This window comes from Vigna unguiculata, chromosome 2, assembly GCF_004118075.2.
Source record: "Vigna unguiculata cultivar IT97K-499-35 chromosome 2, ASM411807v1, whole genome shotgun sequence".
In the NCBI taxonomy this organism is placed as follows: Eukaryota; Viridiplantae; Streptophyta; class Magnoliopsida; order Fabales; family Fabaceae; genus Vigna; species Vigna unguiculata.
In genome coordinates, this window is record NC_040280.1 from 16,319,685 (window position 1) to 16,334,508 (window position 14,824).

A 14,824-nucleotide genomic window follows, 5' to 3' on the forward strand; every position below is an offset into this window, starting at 1 on the left:
TATCATTTTAACATAATTACATAAAGGTTATGATAAGATGAAAAATATATTGGAGATGCGAATGAATTTCATGACAAACTAAATAATTAAAAGAAATAAAAAATAGAATATATATATATATATATATATATATATATATATATATATATGGTTACTTAATATTGTAATAATTTTAATGGGGAGGGAGATGTGGCGGGGACATGTATTATGGCGGAAATATGTACATCCCCATATGCAATTGAAAAAGTCGGGAATTCTCCATACCTGTATCCATACCCAGTCAATATGGAGATTTTCCGTCAAAACGGAGACGAGTTCGAACAATATCCATGGAGACAGATTTATTTGCCATCTCTAACTATAATAAATGTGAATAAACTAATTAAAGAAATGGTGTCGTGTTTAGTGAATAAATAATAGTTATACTACCTTACTAAGTTTTTTAATGGCTTAATTAAATTTAAATTTATAATAAATTTAAAAAAATTTCAAATTTTTATTAAATTGTTATTAAAATGTTGTAATCTTAAATTATTGTAGTTTATTGAATTCTTAAAATTAAAAAAAAATTAATTTATTCTAAATAATTAGATTTATATTTTAAAGATGTGACGTAAGAGTTATCGTCACTTAGTCTAAACATCGTTATATAATATTTTTTACAAAAGTAATAAACAAACTTTTTTCTGTGTTTAATAAAATTTATTTTTAAAATTAATTAAAATTATAAACTTATAATATTATAATATTATAAAATTATTAATAAACCAAAAAATTTGATAGGAACTATTTTCTTTTATAATTTTATAAATAATATAATTTTATAATTTTATAACTTTATAATCTATGAGTTTACAGTTTTATAATCTTCTAATTTTATAATTTTATAATTTTATAATTTATAAATTTTTAATTTTTAATTTATAATTTTATAATTTAAGTTAAATTTAAAAATAATTTCTGTTACATAAAATAAATCTTTCAAGAAAATCTTCATCATCATTATTTAAATTTAACACAGAAAGATTTTAAAAATTCAATTAAAAAATGTTAAAATTTGAAAAACCATAAGAAAACAACAGAGAGTTTTTAAATTTATTACAAACTTAAAAGTTAATTAAGCCCTCCATGATTTAATTAATCACACATTACATTTTCTACAAATATATCCAAGATGGAATTGAAGCATGTTATATAGCATTAGAAATAACGATCAACATAAACAAACCCAAGTTGTCTGAATTCACAGCGTGAACCGTGATAGACCCACAAAGACAAAAACACTTCAGCTTTAAGTTGGCCTTAGCCATTGGTTTGTTTGTGTCTTATCTATCTAGTTGGTTGTGAGTACATCGTTGTTTTGTGTTGTTCCTCAGACTCAATTATTCAAAGTCAATATTAATATGCACCCCAATTCAAGTCTTTGATTTGTCTTCCACGGATCACAACAAACAGCGCTCCCACGCACTAGGTTGACCACTCTCTCTGCTTTTTGCACTTTTGGTTCTTCCTCTTACATCGATCAACACAGGTTGGAATAGAAGGAGAGATAAAGATAAAAGAGTGTACCTTTATTTATTTAGTTTGTGCGGTGGGGGAATGGGAGAAGCGACCCTTATATAACGGTAATTCCGAAATGAGTGGTAGTTAAGAGGCTCAGAAAGACCATCCAGCAGAATTTTCATGTGCGCTTTTGTTAAGTCAAGTTTCTTCAATATTATCGTCGGAGCAAAGGAATAGGAAGACCCGGAAGCGTTTTGACAAAGGTAAGACTCGATTTCTTTGTTCCCACTTAAGAATTTAGTGCGACTTTGGGGCCTTATGTTCTTCATTGTTGGAAATGGGGCGGTAAGGTTCATTCTTTCCGTAGCATTTCATGTTTTGGAACAATCAAGTTAGGAGCTTTGTTGAGGATTGTCACTGGGGTGGGGGTTTGTTTCTGGAAATTTTATATTCTTATTGATGTGAACTGAATGTGCAGTATTATTGTGGCGATTTTGTGTTGATGTTATGATTGATGGTTTTGGGGTTTATCATGAAGGATTTGTGCTGTGTGTTGATTTTGTTAGGCTACTCTGGTTATCCTGTGATTTCTGTTATAAGATAGAAAGAATTTGGAATAGGTGTTTCGGTTCTGACATTGGCTCTGTTTGAAACGAAATGAAATGTATTTTTAATTGAACTGCTATTGTGTTTAAACTTTTCTTGCCTTGTGCTATGGATGTTTAAAGAGTGTAAAGAGGAAATATTGCGTACGCTCAATTTTTGTAATTTTAGTTGTGGTGTTTCTGTTGGTAATTATATTTTAATTAATTACAAGAGGGGAATAAGATGCTAGCTAGTAGTGAGTTGTAGAAAAAGAAACCAGGCAACCAAATTCGTTAGATGATTCTACTTTTTTTTTTTTTACCATATATCTTCAGTGATGCCAGGAAAAGGAAAAAGGTGAGGTTAGTATAGGATGAAATGCTACATGTTTTGAGTTCTTGAAATTTATATGAAACGTAGAGGTGAATAAAAGCAACTTGTAAAGAAACAAACAACTTTAGTTGATTCTCAAAATTACTTCCATTCTAATTAAAAGAAACTCTTCTGCTACGAAGCATCTTGTACTTCACTTTTTCTCTTTTTGTACATTTCTTTGATATCTTACAGGCTTGTAAACGAAATCAGTTTTTATGTATTTCCCATTGGGAAATAAAAGGGAATCACGATGATACCGATACTTTCTTTTTATGTTTTCAGTGAATAAGAGCAGACAAATCCCTCATTATATGAAATTCTTCTTACCAATACTTTCCTTTTATGTTTTCAGTGAATACTGCAAATAAATGAGAGCATACAAATTCCTCACTGTACCTTTATCAAATTCTTCTTTCTGAGCCTTTTATAAATGATCAAATTAGTTTAGATTTATCAGGAATTATGTGAACTTTAGAATGAAGAAGTGGAAGAGGCTACATGTAAAAAGGAGAAATGTGTGATTGTAAAAGTGGATTAAGAAAAAGTTTACAACTCTCTGAGTTGAGATTTCCTTTGGTACATGTTAGAAAGGCTAGCCTTTTGTAGTAAATGGCTTACATGGATGGAGGGATGTACGGAATCATCCACCATATTGATTCTAGTAAACAAGAACTCATCTAAAGAGTTCAAACCAAGTAAAGGATTAAGGCAAGGGGAGCAATGAGCATCTCTTTTGTTCTTAATTGTTGTGGAAAGGTTGGCTGGGCTGGATAGACAGGCTACTGAGAAAATTATGCTAGAAGGTTTGAAGGTGGGGAAAAATAAATTGGAAGTGACTATTTTGCATTTGCAGATGACATGTTTTGAATTAGCATTAGGCCCTATGGGTAACTTCCATAAGAGTAAGGTTGGGGAGTTGGGTATATAGACAAAGGGAAGCTAGATAGGTACTCCAAAATATTAAACTGCAAGATAATGAATGTACCCTTCACATATTTGGGAATTATTGTGGGGGGCAAAATCCTAGGAAGCAAATCTTTTGGCAGCAGGTTGTGAATAAAATCAAGAAAAGACTGTTTTGGTGTGAAGGGAGATTTGTGTCTTTTGTGAACCAAGTGTGCCTAATAAAATTTGTTATTACAACAATTCCCTTGTACTATCTGTCCTTTTCTAAGGTTCTAGTGGAACATTCTTTGAAGCTGGGGATCAAACTTTCTTTGAGGCCGGGGATCACAAGGTAGGAATACAGCATGGATTAAAAGGGAGAACACGTATAAACCAAAGGAGGAAGGAGGGCCAGGAATTATAAACAAATAGTGCCCTGCTCGCAAAGTGGAAGTGAAGACTAGGAGTGAAAAAGCAAGGTTCGTGGAAGGAAATACTAGGCTTCAAGTATGGATAATGGACACGATTGAATGAGAGACCTAGATCAAATCATGAATTTTGGTGGAGGGAGCTATGTGATGTGTGTGGAAAGATGAGGAAGCACTTCAGTTGAGATTCCCTAGATTATATACAAACTTGAATAACAAAATGAAAAAGTTGAGGAGGTAGGAAGATGAAATGAGAGTACATGGGAGTGGTGTATGAAGTGGAGACGGGAATGGCTTGAGTGGCAAAAAGATCAAGTTGATGTGTTCATGCAAGAGATTCAAAGAATTTTAGTACATAAAGAAAGGGAGGACGTATGGATGTGGAAAAAGGAAGACAAAATCATGTTTGGTTAAGTCGACATATTCAAAATTGCAGGATAATTTTAGTGGGGAAGAGGTTGACTTATTCAACCTATTCTGGGAGATAAAGCTCTCCGTGCAACATTTTGCATGGCAGGTAATCTTAAAAAGTTGGCAACGAGAAAAAACCTTGGTAGAAGGGGCATTTTGATTAGGAATATGGCATGTGTTTTGTTATTCCTTTGCTGTAAACTTGTTAGAAATGTAAGGGATATGTGTGATAAGTGGGTAGGAGTTATCACATCATAGCCAACCAATGAATGGAACGCTTCAGGGATACCGTCTGCAGTTGTAAGGTTGTGGTGATGGAAGGATTTTTTTAGAAGGATTTTGTTTAAAATACTGTCAAACTATAAGGGTCAAAACTGTGGAAGAAACTCCATAACTTCTTTTTTAATTCTTTCTTATGTATATAAAAGTCGTATGCGGGTTGGAGCACTTTAGGCACTTCTATATCAAATATATCTTTTTTGTTGATAGAAGAAATCTGGACTATTGCGTGCTAATTACCAATCACTAACTACTGTTGCTTCACTTTATTAGTGTAAGTACTTTTGAGACATTGGCTTACACTTCGTTTGTATTGGATGGTCGAGCATGAAGTAAAATAACAAAAACAAAGTAATATTATTAATTCTTTAACATATATAATTGATTATATTAAAAACTTAACCTTTAATATACATTGATAATAATAATAAAATATTTACTATATAATTAATTACTTTGAAGGGATAATATATGCTGTAAATATTTTATTTGTTATTCAACACGTAATTATGTATTTGAGAATGATGGACTATAAATTGTTTAGCGCAAAATTGATTTTTTTATTAATTTATTTTATTCCTCATTTCTCGTGCTTTGCCTTTGTTCTTTTACTTTGTGGTCTTGAAAGAAACAAGTCGTGAATTAACTAGCCAATTGTGGTCTATCTTTTCGTGTGTTGAATTAGTACATAGGTGTGGTGGTTTTGTTCTTCTTCTACCAAAGATCTCATTTCTACCTTACTTTCAGGACAAGCTGAAGAAGTACAGACCACAATGGATGAATTTGGTAAAAAAGTTGAAGGTGACTTTTATGCTGTAGATTCAGCTTTTGGAAAACCCTACGCACTTCAGGGCTTTTCAACAAAAGAAAACGACACACAAGAAGAGTTATCCCTGCAAGCTTTAACGGAAATAGATTATCGACTAGCCTATTTTACCGAGAAGCTGGTGAACTTGCATGTGCTTTATATTTATCTATTAAGCGAGGAAAGTGATCTTGAAGCAATGGATTCAAAGAATAACTGCATCTTGGAACAATTATTTGAAAAGGCAATGACATTTGATCTATTGTCTGGCATTTTGGATTCTGAGGTAAGAGAGCTTGACAGTTTCATGGACGCTCTCCAAGAAGAAATTTTATTTGCTCGTCATAAAATATCTTCGTGCAGACATTTGACTGAGGTTTCCCTTATGATGGACAAAAAATTGTATGACTCTGAAGAGTCTGTGAAACAGTTTCAACAGCAGTTAATGGAGTTGAAAATGCAATCATCCCAGTTACAGAAAACCATGGATGCTTATAGAAATGAGAATTGTAAGTTGGAATTCTTACTAAAGTTTTTTTTTTTTTTCTGACATTTATACTGAGCGTGCAGTTCTTTTCCAAGTTTGGGATGACTGTTCACCTTTCTTAGTCATCCATGTAAACAGGCGAAACGGGGAAGGCCTTGAATTTATCAGGAAATGGTCAACTTTCAGATGTGAAAGCAAAATCCAATGATCAGATGGTTGAACAACGAAGATATATTCTGCAAATGCTTGAGAAATCTCTTGCAAGGGAGCTAGACCTTGAAAGGAAGTTAGCAGAGTCAAAAGACAATGAGGACCTAAAGTTGAAACTCCGTTACACAGAACAAGTGGCATTTTATATGGAAGAAGCAGCAGAAGTAGTTTGGGGAAGATTTCTAGAGGCAGAGAATGCTGCAGAGGTGTTAATGGGGATTTCTAAAGGTATAATGGGACGTCTTCAAGTAAGTGAGTTCAATCTCAGTAGTTCTATGCAACGAGAAAATGAGTTGAGATCAACAGTTCAAAATTTGATGGAGCAAATCAAGGCTAAAGATGCTGCTTTAGATAAGCTTGAGACATGTAATATCGAGAGTACTAAGGAAAATTCTGATGTGTTGGCTTTGAGGGAAAAGGTGAAATTTCTTGAGGAGGAGAGAAAGGATTTTGAGCTTCGGATTAATAATGCGATTGCAGAGAATGAAGCATATCATGAACATCATATTGAAATGGAAAATTTTGTTGAGTCTCTGAGAGAAAACATTGACATTGCATTAAGTAGGGCTGAGAGTGCAGAAGCTAAGGTGACACAGCTAACCGAGACCAACTTGGAACTTACTGAAGAGATGAATTTTCTTAAAGGGAGTGCTAGCACTGCAGAGAAAAAGGTTGGTTCACTTGAGAAGAAACTAAGGGAATTAGATATCCAACTACAGACTGCAAAGGCATCTTCTGAAGCAAGTCAAGAACAGCAGAACATGTTATACACAGCTATATGGGATATGGAAATATTAATTGAAGAGCTGAAGTCAAAGGTTTCAAAAGCTGAAAGTAATAATGAAAGTGCTGCTGAGAAATGTTTTGTGCTATCTCAATCAAACTTAGAACTTAATAAAGAATTGGATCTCCTTAGGTCCAGAACAATATGCTTGAAAACGTCTTTGGATCAAGCTAGCCATACAAATTTTTCAAGGGCAAAAGAAATTGATACTAAAACCAAACTTATCATGGACATGGTAATGCAATTAGCTGCTGAAAGGGAGCACATCAATAACCAGGTAATGACTTAAGAAATTTGTAGGTTTTGAACTCTAATTTCAATGGTTTCTTTAAGAGAAAACTTATATTTAGGTCCTTTAAAGATACGTGTACTCAATTAGGTTTCCTACAGTTTGATTTCATCAGAGAAGTATTCAATGTCTTCATTTATCTAAGTTTGATCCTTCTGTACTTAATTCATGAAATTATATCATCTTAACTGTTATTGCTACAACCGAATGTGAAAATAAAATATTTAATGATTCAATAGTTGGAAATTATACCTGCAGAGCACAATTAAGAAAAAATGTCTATTTCAAGTATCAAAAGAGTGTTGCTGTTTCCACCCTTCGTAGTTTTTCAAGGGACATTAAAGAAAATATACCTATGCGGATAATCTACAGTGTGCCTGAATCAGAATTTCAAATCCAGATCTATTATGGTTCATGGTTGCTTATCCTGAAAGAAACAAGTGGGAGTTAGGTGATTATGACTGTGTTTGGCATAATTAGAGAATAAATCAGTATTTTTCCTTGGAACAGAATAAGAAACCGAAAAAAAGTAACATGATAATTTTGAAGTTATGATTATGTTTGTTGATTTATAATTTTTTTCCAAATAACTCTAGAATTATTATTCAACTTTTTATGAATTATACACTAACAGGGACATTAGATTTCTTATCATTGTTCTTCTTGCAGTTACTTGCTTTAAAACAGCAAAATAAACATTTGGTACTAAAGTTAAAGAATACTAAAATTGATGGATCTTTACATACATGCAACTATGGACTGAATAACAGCAACGACGATCAAGATTCCAACATTGACTCAAGCAATGATAGCTGTGCTAAGTCCTCGGATGAGGAAGTAATAGATCACTTTAATGCCGCCTTTCAGGCAGGTACTTATTTGTCAGCCTTATCTTTTTAATTTGTAGGTATGCTTATTATGTGAAATGTAGGTGTTACATTTAAGGGTCTACTTAGGAAATTTTCTCCAAACTACTTGTAGAGAAAGAAAATAAGAAGAAAAATAAAATAAGGTTCTCTATAAGCTCTATTGTGCACTAAGTGTTAAATTTTGCCCCAGAACAATGCAAGAGCGACAAATTTAGTAAAGCATATTATATTTGTTGTTAGTCGGATATTAAATGCAATATTGCAAGTTGTTGGTATGATATTAAATGTATTAGTAAAAGTTGTTAGAAGACTCTAGAAATATCTAATAATTATTACTTTAGGGTTTGGGTTCTCTATATATCAAAGTTGATGTACTGTTTCAAATAAATTAAAAAAAAATAAGAATCTTCTTTTTTTTCAAATTAATCCTTTTAAGTTGGTATCAGAGCTCCTGATCTAAGAGCCTTGCTTCTGCATTTCTTCTTTTCCATCTTAGTTAAAGTTTTCGTTAGCATTGCCTGAAGTGCTGCCATTTCTTTTAATAAATTGGTTACATGAAGTGCTCCCAAGTTGTGGTTTTGTCACTACTGCTGCCCCATCTGCTGCCACCCACGGGAGCTGTCATGGGAGCCATTGTTGGAGCTTTCGCCAGGGCTATAACTGCTGTATCACTGCTGCCACCGTCACTGCTACTGAATAACTGCTGTCATCATCGCTGCTGCATCACCACTGCTGTTGCTGTCATCACGCTGCTGCCATCACAACTTCTGTCACCGATGTATTTCTGCTGCCATCACTGGAGCTTTCTGTCTTACCTTTTATTTTCATTTAGGAGAGGACTAAGGAATTCCTATTATTTAATTTTGGCATGGCATCTCCCTAAGCAATGCCAATCTTCTGCACTTGCCTGATGACTGCCACCTTAATGATCGGAATTATCTCTAATGGACTCAATTTATCATATGTACCTGAAAGGGAACATGTAGACTCAATGATATTGAAGGAAAGTCCATTTCCCTGGATGATCCTAATTTTCAAATTTGGGATAATGATGACTCACCAGTCATTACATGCTTATGGGGATCCATGACTACGTAAATTAGTAGAAACTATATGTTCTACTCCAATGCCCGTGAAATTTGGGAGGACCTTGCAGCTACTTATTCTATGCGACAAGACATCTCTAGATGTTATGAGTTAGAAACCAAGATCTTTGGTGTCAAGCTGAGAACTCTCTATTTCATAATATTATGGAATGTTGAAGGGTATGTGGATTGAGTTGGACCAATATCAAAATTTGAAGCTTGAGAATAGCAAAGATGCTATCACACTTGCTCAGTTTGTTGAACAATCTCGGATATTTAACTTCTTATTAGGATTGAATCCTGAATATGACCCTATTAGGGCTCAAATGCTTGGAAAGGAAAAACTTCAGTTGAGATTAGAACAAAAATCTTCTTTATTATCTGAGGTGAGGAGGCTCGTCAAATAGTCATGATGAATGAGCCCTCCATTGAAGGAGCTGACATGTTCTCCGAATAGACTTCCAAACTCAGGACTTCAAATCTTGCAAATATGAAACTTAGCTTAAAAGGTAAGGAAAGTGTTCTCATTGTAAGAAATCTGGACACATCAAGGACACTTGCTTCAAGCTACATGAAAGGAGAAAGTTCTCAATTGTCCAGTGGAACTAAAAGAACAACCCTCTAGGAAAGCTTATTAGGTATCTTTAGATTCTGAAAATTCTAGCAAAATACCTTTTTCCTCTTCACCTGAGGAAACAATGCTTGCACTACATGCCAAGATTGAACATATAAAATCTCTTATGGAGTCTCTAAGTAAGCTACCTTCTGGTATTTGCTCTCTAATCATGATCGGTAAGAATTCTAATTCTTCTCTTAATGTTTCTAAAACTTTATGAAAGGATTCTTGGGTTTTGGACTTTGGTGCAATAGACCATATGACCCCTCATTCATATCTTTTAACATCATATGTTTCTCTTTTTGATAACCACATGGTTGTTGACATTGGGACTCATATCCCTATAAATGGAAGTGGAAATGTTTCTATTTTACCATCCCTTAGCCTTAAAGATTTCCATTATGTTTCCAAACTATCTTATAACCTTATTTTCTCATGACCTAAATTGTTCTATAACCTTCTTTCCCACTCACTATGTTTTTTAGGATCTTGCCACGGGAAAGACGATTGGAGTTGTTAAGGAATAGGGAGGGTTGTATTGCTTTAACAACTTGAAAACTTAGAAAAGTATCGGCAAGCAAACACCTACCTCTTGTTTCCAGTCTTGCACTACTTTTGAATCTTCTTAAATTTGGCTTCTCCACCGTCGTGTAGGACATCGGTCCTTTTTTGTTTTAAAGTCTATGTACCGTTGTCTAGGACATCCGTCCTTTTTTGTTTTGAAGTCTGTGTTCCCTTCCTTGTTTACCAAAGAGTTTGTTAAGTCATTTAAATGTCATGTATGTCAATTTGCAAAGCACCATCGTGTCACTTATCCTTCTAATTATACAAAGAGTGTTCATCCTTTTGATTTGGTTCATTTTAATGTTTGGGAGCTTGTATCAAGATCTAGTATATATGGTGTTAAATGGTTTGTCACTTTTATTGATGATTGTACCCGAATTACATGAATTTTCCTCATGATAAAAACACAATTTGGGAAGTCGATTAAATGCTTGCGTTCTGATAATGGAAGGGAATATGTAAATCATGACATGTCTACATTCCTTTTCGAGAATGGTGTTGTTCATGAATTCATATGTGGTGGACATACCATAACAAAATGGCGTTGCTAAGAGAAAAAATAAGCATCTTCTTGAGGTGACACAGACACTTCTTTTCCAAGTGTATGTCCCTAAATCTTATTGGGGAGAGATTGTCCTCACTGTTGCCTATCTTATTAACCGGTTACCCTCTCGAGTTCTAGATGGTCTGAGTTCCATTGAGTCCATGCCTTCTCTCCATTTGTTCCTTGTCTTTCTAGTCTTCATAGTTAGGTGTTTGGATGTGTTGTGTTTGTCCATCTTCATTGTCAATTCCGTGGAATGTTAGATCCTAAAGTTGTTAAATGTATATTCATTGGTTATGCATCTAATAAAAAAGGATATCATTGTAACCATCCTCCAAGTTGAAAGCTTTTTACCTCCATGGATGTTACTTTTTATGAAACTAAATCTCTTTACATGTATCCTCAAGTTCAAGGGAAGAGTTCTTTTGAAGCCGAGTCTTTTGAATCTCTTGAGTCATCTTTTGTACCCTTCATACAAGAACCATCTCATTCTGATACTACTCTGGTACTCCTTTGGCAAGGGAAAGAACAACACAACAACCAAAAATACCAAAGTGTATAGCAAAATTAATTCCTCCAAACTTGCAAGAATCTATGAGTAACAAAAATAAAAAGTGACAACAATAATCACAAAAGCAGACATCGATATTTTGACATGTGAAAACCCTCTTAATGTGAGAAGTAAAAGTCCACATTCACAAGTCATTCAATCAAAACTAAAATCAAATACAGATACGAGAAAGTCAAATTAAAAGCATAAGCAAGGGCCTACAAGCAACCAATACATCAAAACAATAACACTTCCAAATTTTAAGAACAAAGAAAGAAAAACCTAAATACAAGAAATGTGGTAGTTAACATATCATTGTTACATTAACTTTTTGTTCTATGCGCTAGTTATTATTTTGATGACGTACTCTGGTTAGTCATATACAAAATATATGATTATTTACTAGTACGATGTTGATACATAAGTGTACTTTTAACTGCATATGAAAATTGTGGTAAATGAAAAGAAGAATGTTATTTTTTTAGAAGTTTAATTAGTCAGATGGTACTTACTTTCGTTCAGACGTGTCAGTTTGGTACTTGCTTTTAAGAATATGTCAGTCGAGTCTCAACTTTTGAAAAATTGTTTCAATTAGGTCCCTTTCAGAAAAAAATTATTAACGTCGTTAACTTTATTCATAACTTTTACTCTAAATTTTAATATAAATATAAATATTTAATTTTGTAAGTCATTTTAAATATCAATACCGTTAACAATGTTAATAATTTATTTATTTTTTCTGAAAGGGACCTAATTGAGATATTTTTTCAAAAGTTGGGACTTAATTGACACCTTTTTAAAAGTGGGTACTAAACTGACACATCCAAACAAAAGTAGGTACCATCCGACTAATTAAATCTTTTGTATATGATGGGAATACAGAAATAAACTGGTCATTGTTCAAACTGCGCGTCTCAGTAGATTTTGTCTTTTATATACTCTTTATTATATTTAAATAGTTATTGGGTAAAACCACCTTACACTTGAAGAGTTCATGAATCATGTTATAAAATGTCTCTAGGTTTATATGGTTTTCACTAAAGCCTGTTTTTGAACTTGGAGGATCAGACAATTGGATGATGAAAACATCACACTCTGATCTTCCTGCGCATCTCTGTAGATTTTATCCCATTTATCGTTTCATTCTATTTAACACCAAGCATCACTGTTATTAAGAGAATATAGTGTATGTAATAACAATGTACCTTGTCTATTTCTTGTAATTCATCTTTCCTTTTTTGAACATGATTACGTTCTTCCTGAATACTACCATGAAAAGAGTCTACAGAACCCTGCTTTCCCTTCTCAAGCCTTTTCTGTTTGCCATGCTAATAACAGAACTTATTTTAGAATTTGAAATTATATGTCTAGAACCAAAATGCCCAACATGTATCCAGAACCAATTGGTTTCTTTCAATCTTACACTTTCTACCATCATTTTACTGGATGGATTTTTACATACTGCTTTGGAAACATTACAATGTGAAGAAGTTCACCTTGCATTGATAGAGTAAAAAGCTAATTTACAGGTACAAACTTAATTTTTCTCAGATCCTAAAGTCTTTTTCTATTTTGGTTTCAACTATTAGGTGGATGAAGAAATTGCAAGCTCAAAAACTCGAGTCGCATCATCTATTTCGGCAGATAAGCTTGCAAGCTGCAGAAAATTGACATTTCTTTCAGTAGCATTTTTTGTCCCGCTGGTTTCTGTGTTAGCCATCTGGTTGTTGGACAAAGGAAACATTTTGATTCCCAAAAGCTTATGATTGCCAAGTTATGAACGCTATAGAAAATTTGTGCTTGTGTAGTTGGGCTTCCCTCAAGTCCTAGAACGTCTTTATGTTGTTATCTTACTTGCTGTAAATTAATATTACAATTAAATTGAAGGTTATTCTATCATTAGTGCTTAACAGATCTAGAGTTTGTCTTTCATAAAGGTGCAAATTATGAAGATATATTCTTCCCTATGCACATTTTCCAAAGTACAAAATATCTAAACTACTGAATCCTGCGAAACCTACAATAAACCTATTTTAAATAAAAGTTTTTCATCTACATCCATTATCATTTTATTTTTCCAAATGTACAAATATTTTTCTTAAGAGACTTTCAGTCTTATTTTGTTCTTCTGACAGAAACGGTTGTAATTTACTTTAACTTATTTGAAAAAATATTAGTCGAAATATTATAAATGTAATTTAATAATAAATTAATATCAATGATTTAGAAGATTAAGTAAATAAAGAAATTATGACTTAATTTTGATTTTAACTTTTAAATTATTATCTAGAATTTGTTTTTATTTGAACATTGATAATGTTTGGTCTTTGTCTATTAATAATAGAATTCAAGGTAGCACAAAATGCAAGTTTTTCCATCAATCACAAAAAGCAAAATACACAGAATTAACTCAAAATAGAAAGTTCAAACACTCTATTTTTTTGACAAGTGGCAACGTCTGGTGATAATACGTGTTAACGCATTTTCTAAACCCTAATTCTTTCACACTCAACTCTTCTCTCACTCTCTATCGTCACCATCTGCAGCCTCCATTTTTTCACTTTGCTCTCACCCACACCCTACGCTGCCTCACTGAAATCGTCCATAATCATCATTGAAAATCTAACCTTATGTTACTCTCCGATCATCAACGAAACCCTCCATATTCATCACTGAAACCCCACCGTTCTCTTACTCCACGATCATCTGAAACCCTAACCTTTTGTTACTCTCTGATCATCAACGAAACCCTACCCTAACCTTCTGTTAATAGATTTGATTATGGCTTTACTAACAAAGAAAATTATCGGAGAAGTCTTCAAGTCCAAAGATCAGGTTTTGGTTTTGCCTTCACCGTTTACCCTTTATGTTTTTTCTATCATCGTTTTTGTTTATGATTTGGTTTTCCCTTTACCGTTTTTTGGTACGCCTTCAGTAAACAGATTGACGAAGAACTTTCCATGGTTTTTTATTTTTCATGATTTCATATTTTTTAGGGTTTATTTCTAGCTTTTTCATATTCATATACAGGATGCAAGTTCGAAGAAGATATAAAGGCATTCATAATATGTTACTCTCCGATCATCAACAAAACCCTGTACGAAATGTGTACACTATATTTTCTGATTTCCATCATATTCGACCACTACTTCGTAAGGTTTTGGGTGTTTTTTGTTTACATGATTATTTTTGTGTTTTTTCTATCTTCGTTGTTGTTTATGATTTGGTTATGCTTTCACTGACAAAGATGATCGGAGAAGTCGTCAAGTCCAAAGATCAGGTTTTGATTATGCTTTCACAGTTTACTTCTTTTATGTTTTCTTTATCTTTATTTGCTTTTTGCCTTTTGCTTTTTGGGTACGCCTTCAGTGAACAGAATGACGAAGAACATTGTTATACAGGATGATTTCACATTTTGAGTGATTATTTCACATTTCTTTAACTTTATTCTCATCACCATATTCATGATTTCAATTTTTTTTTACCTAATTTGTAGGTTTTCGAGATTGATATACAGGATGCAAGGTCGAAGAAGATACCTTAATGTGAAATCAC

General features: G+C 33.3%; 1 protein-coding gene across 3 annotated transcripts; it reads left to right on the forward strand.

The window, feature by feature from the left end:
• Positions 1-1,246: 1,246 nt before the first annotated feature.
• Positions 1,247-13,179, forward strand: LOC114173454 (WPP domain-interacting tail-anchored protein 2). Of its 3 annotated transcripts, none has more exons than XM_028057871.1 (5): positions 1,248-1,766; positions 5,214-5,780; positions 5,897-7,029; positions 7,711-7,908; positions 12,859-13,179. In XM_028057871.1, exons 2-5 carry the CDS (start codon positions 5,240-5,242, stop codon positions 13,033-13,035), a joined length of 2,049 nt encoding a protein of 682 aa, XP_027913672.1. In that variant the 5' UTR covers positions 1,248-1,766; positions 5,214-5,239; the 3' UTR covers positions 13,036-13,179. The 3 variants fall into 3 exon arrangements, with proteins under 3 accessions (XP_027913674.1, XP_027913672.1, XP_027913673.1); XM_028057872.1 differs by having other exon boundaries at positions 1,250-1,766; positions 7,711-7,912; XM_028057873.1 differs by lacking the exon at positions 12,859-13,179 and having other exon boundaries at positions 1,247-1,766; positions 7,685-7,912.
• Positions 13,180-14,824: the final 1,645 nt, after the last annotated feature.

Excerpts from the sequence above, each read along its gene's own strand:
- LOC114173454 (XM_028057871.1), top strand. The coding sequence starts at position 5,240 with ATGGATGAATTTGGTAAAAAAGTTGAAGGTGACTTTTATGCTGTAGAT. Across the intron at positions 5,781-5,896 it reads TGCTTATAGAAATGAGAATT|GCGAAACGGGGAAGGCCTTG; the intron begins GTAAGTTGGAAT and ends CCATGTAAACAG. Across the intron at positions 7,030-7,710 it reads GGGAGCACATCAATAACCAG|TTACTTGCTTTAAAACAGCA; the intron begins GTAATGACTTAA and ends TTCTTCTTGCAG.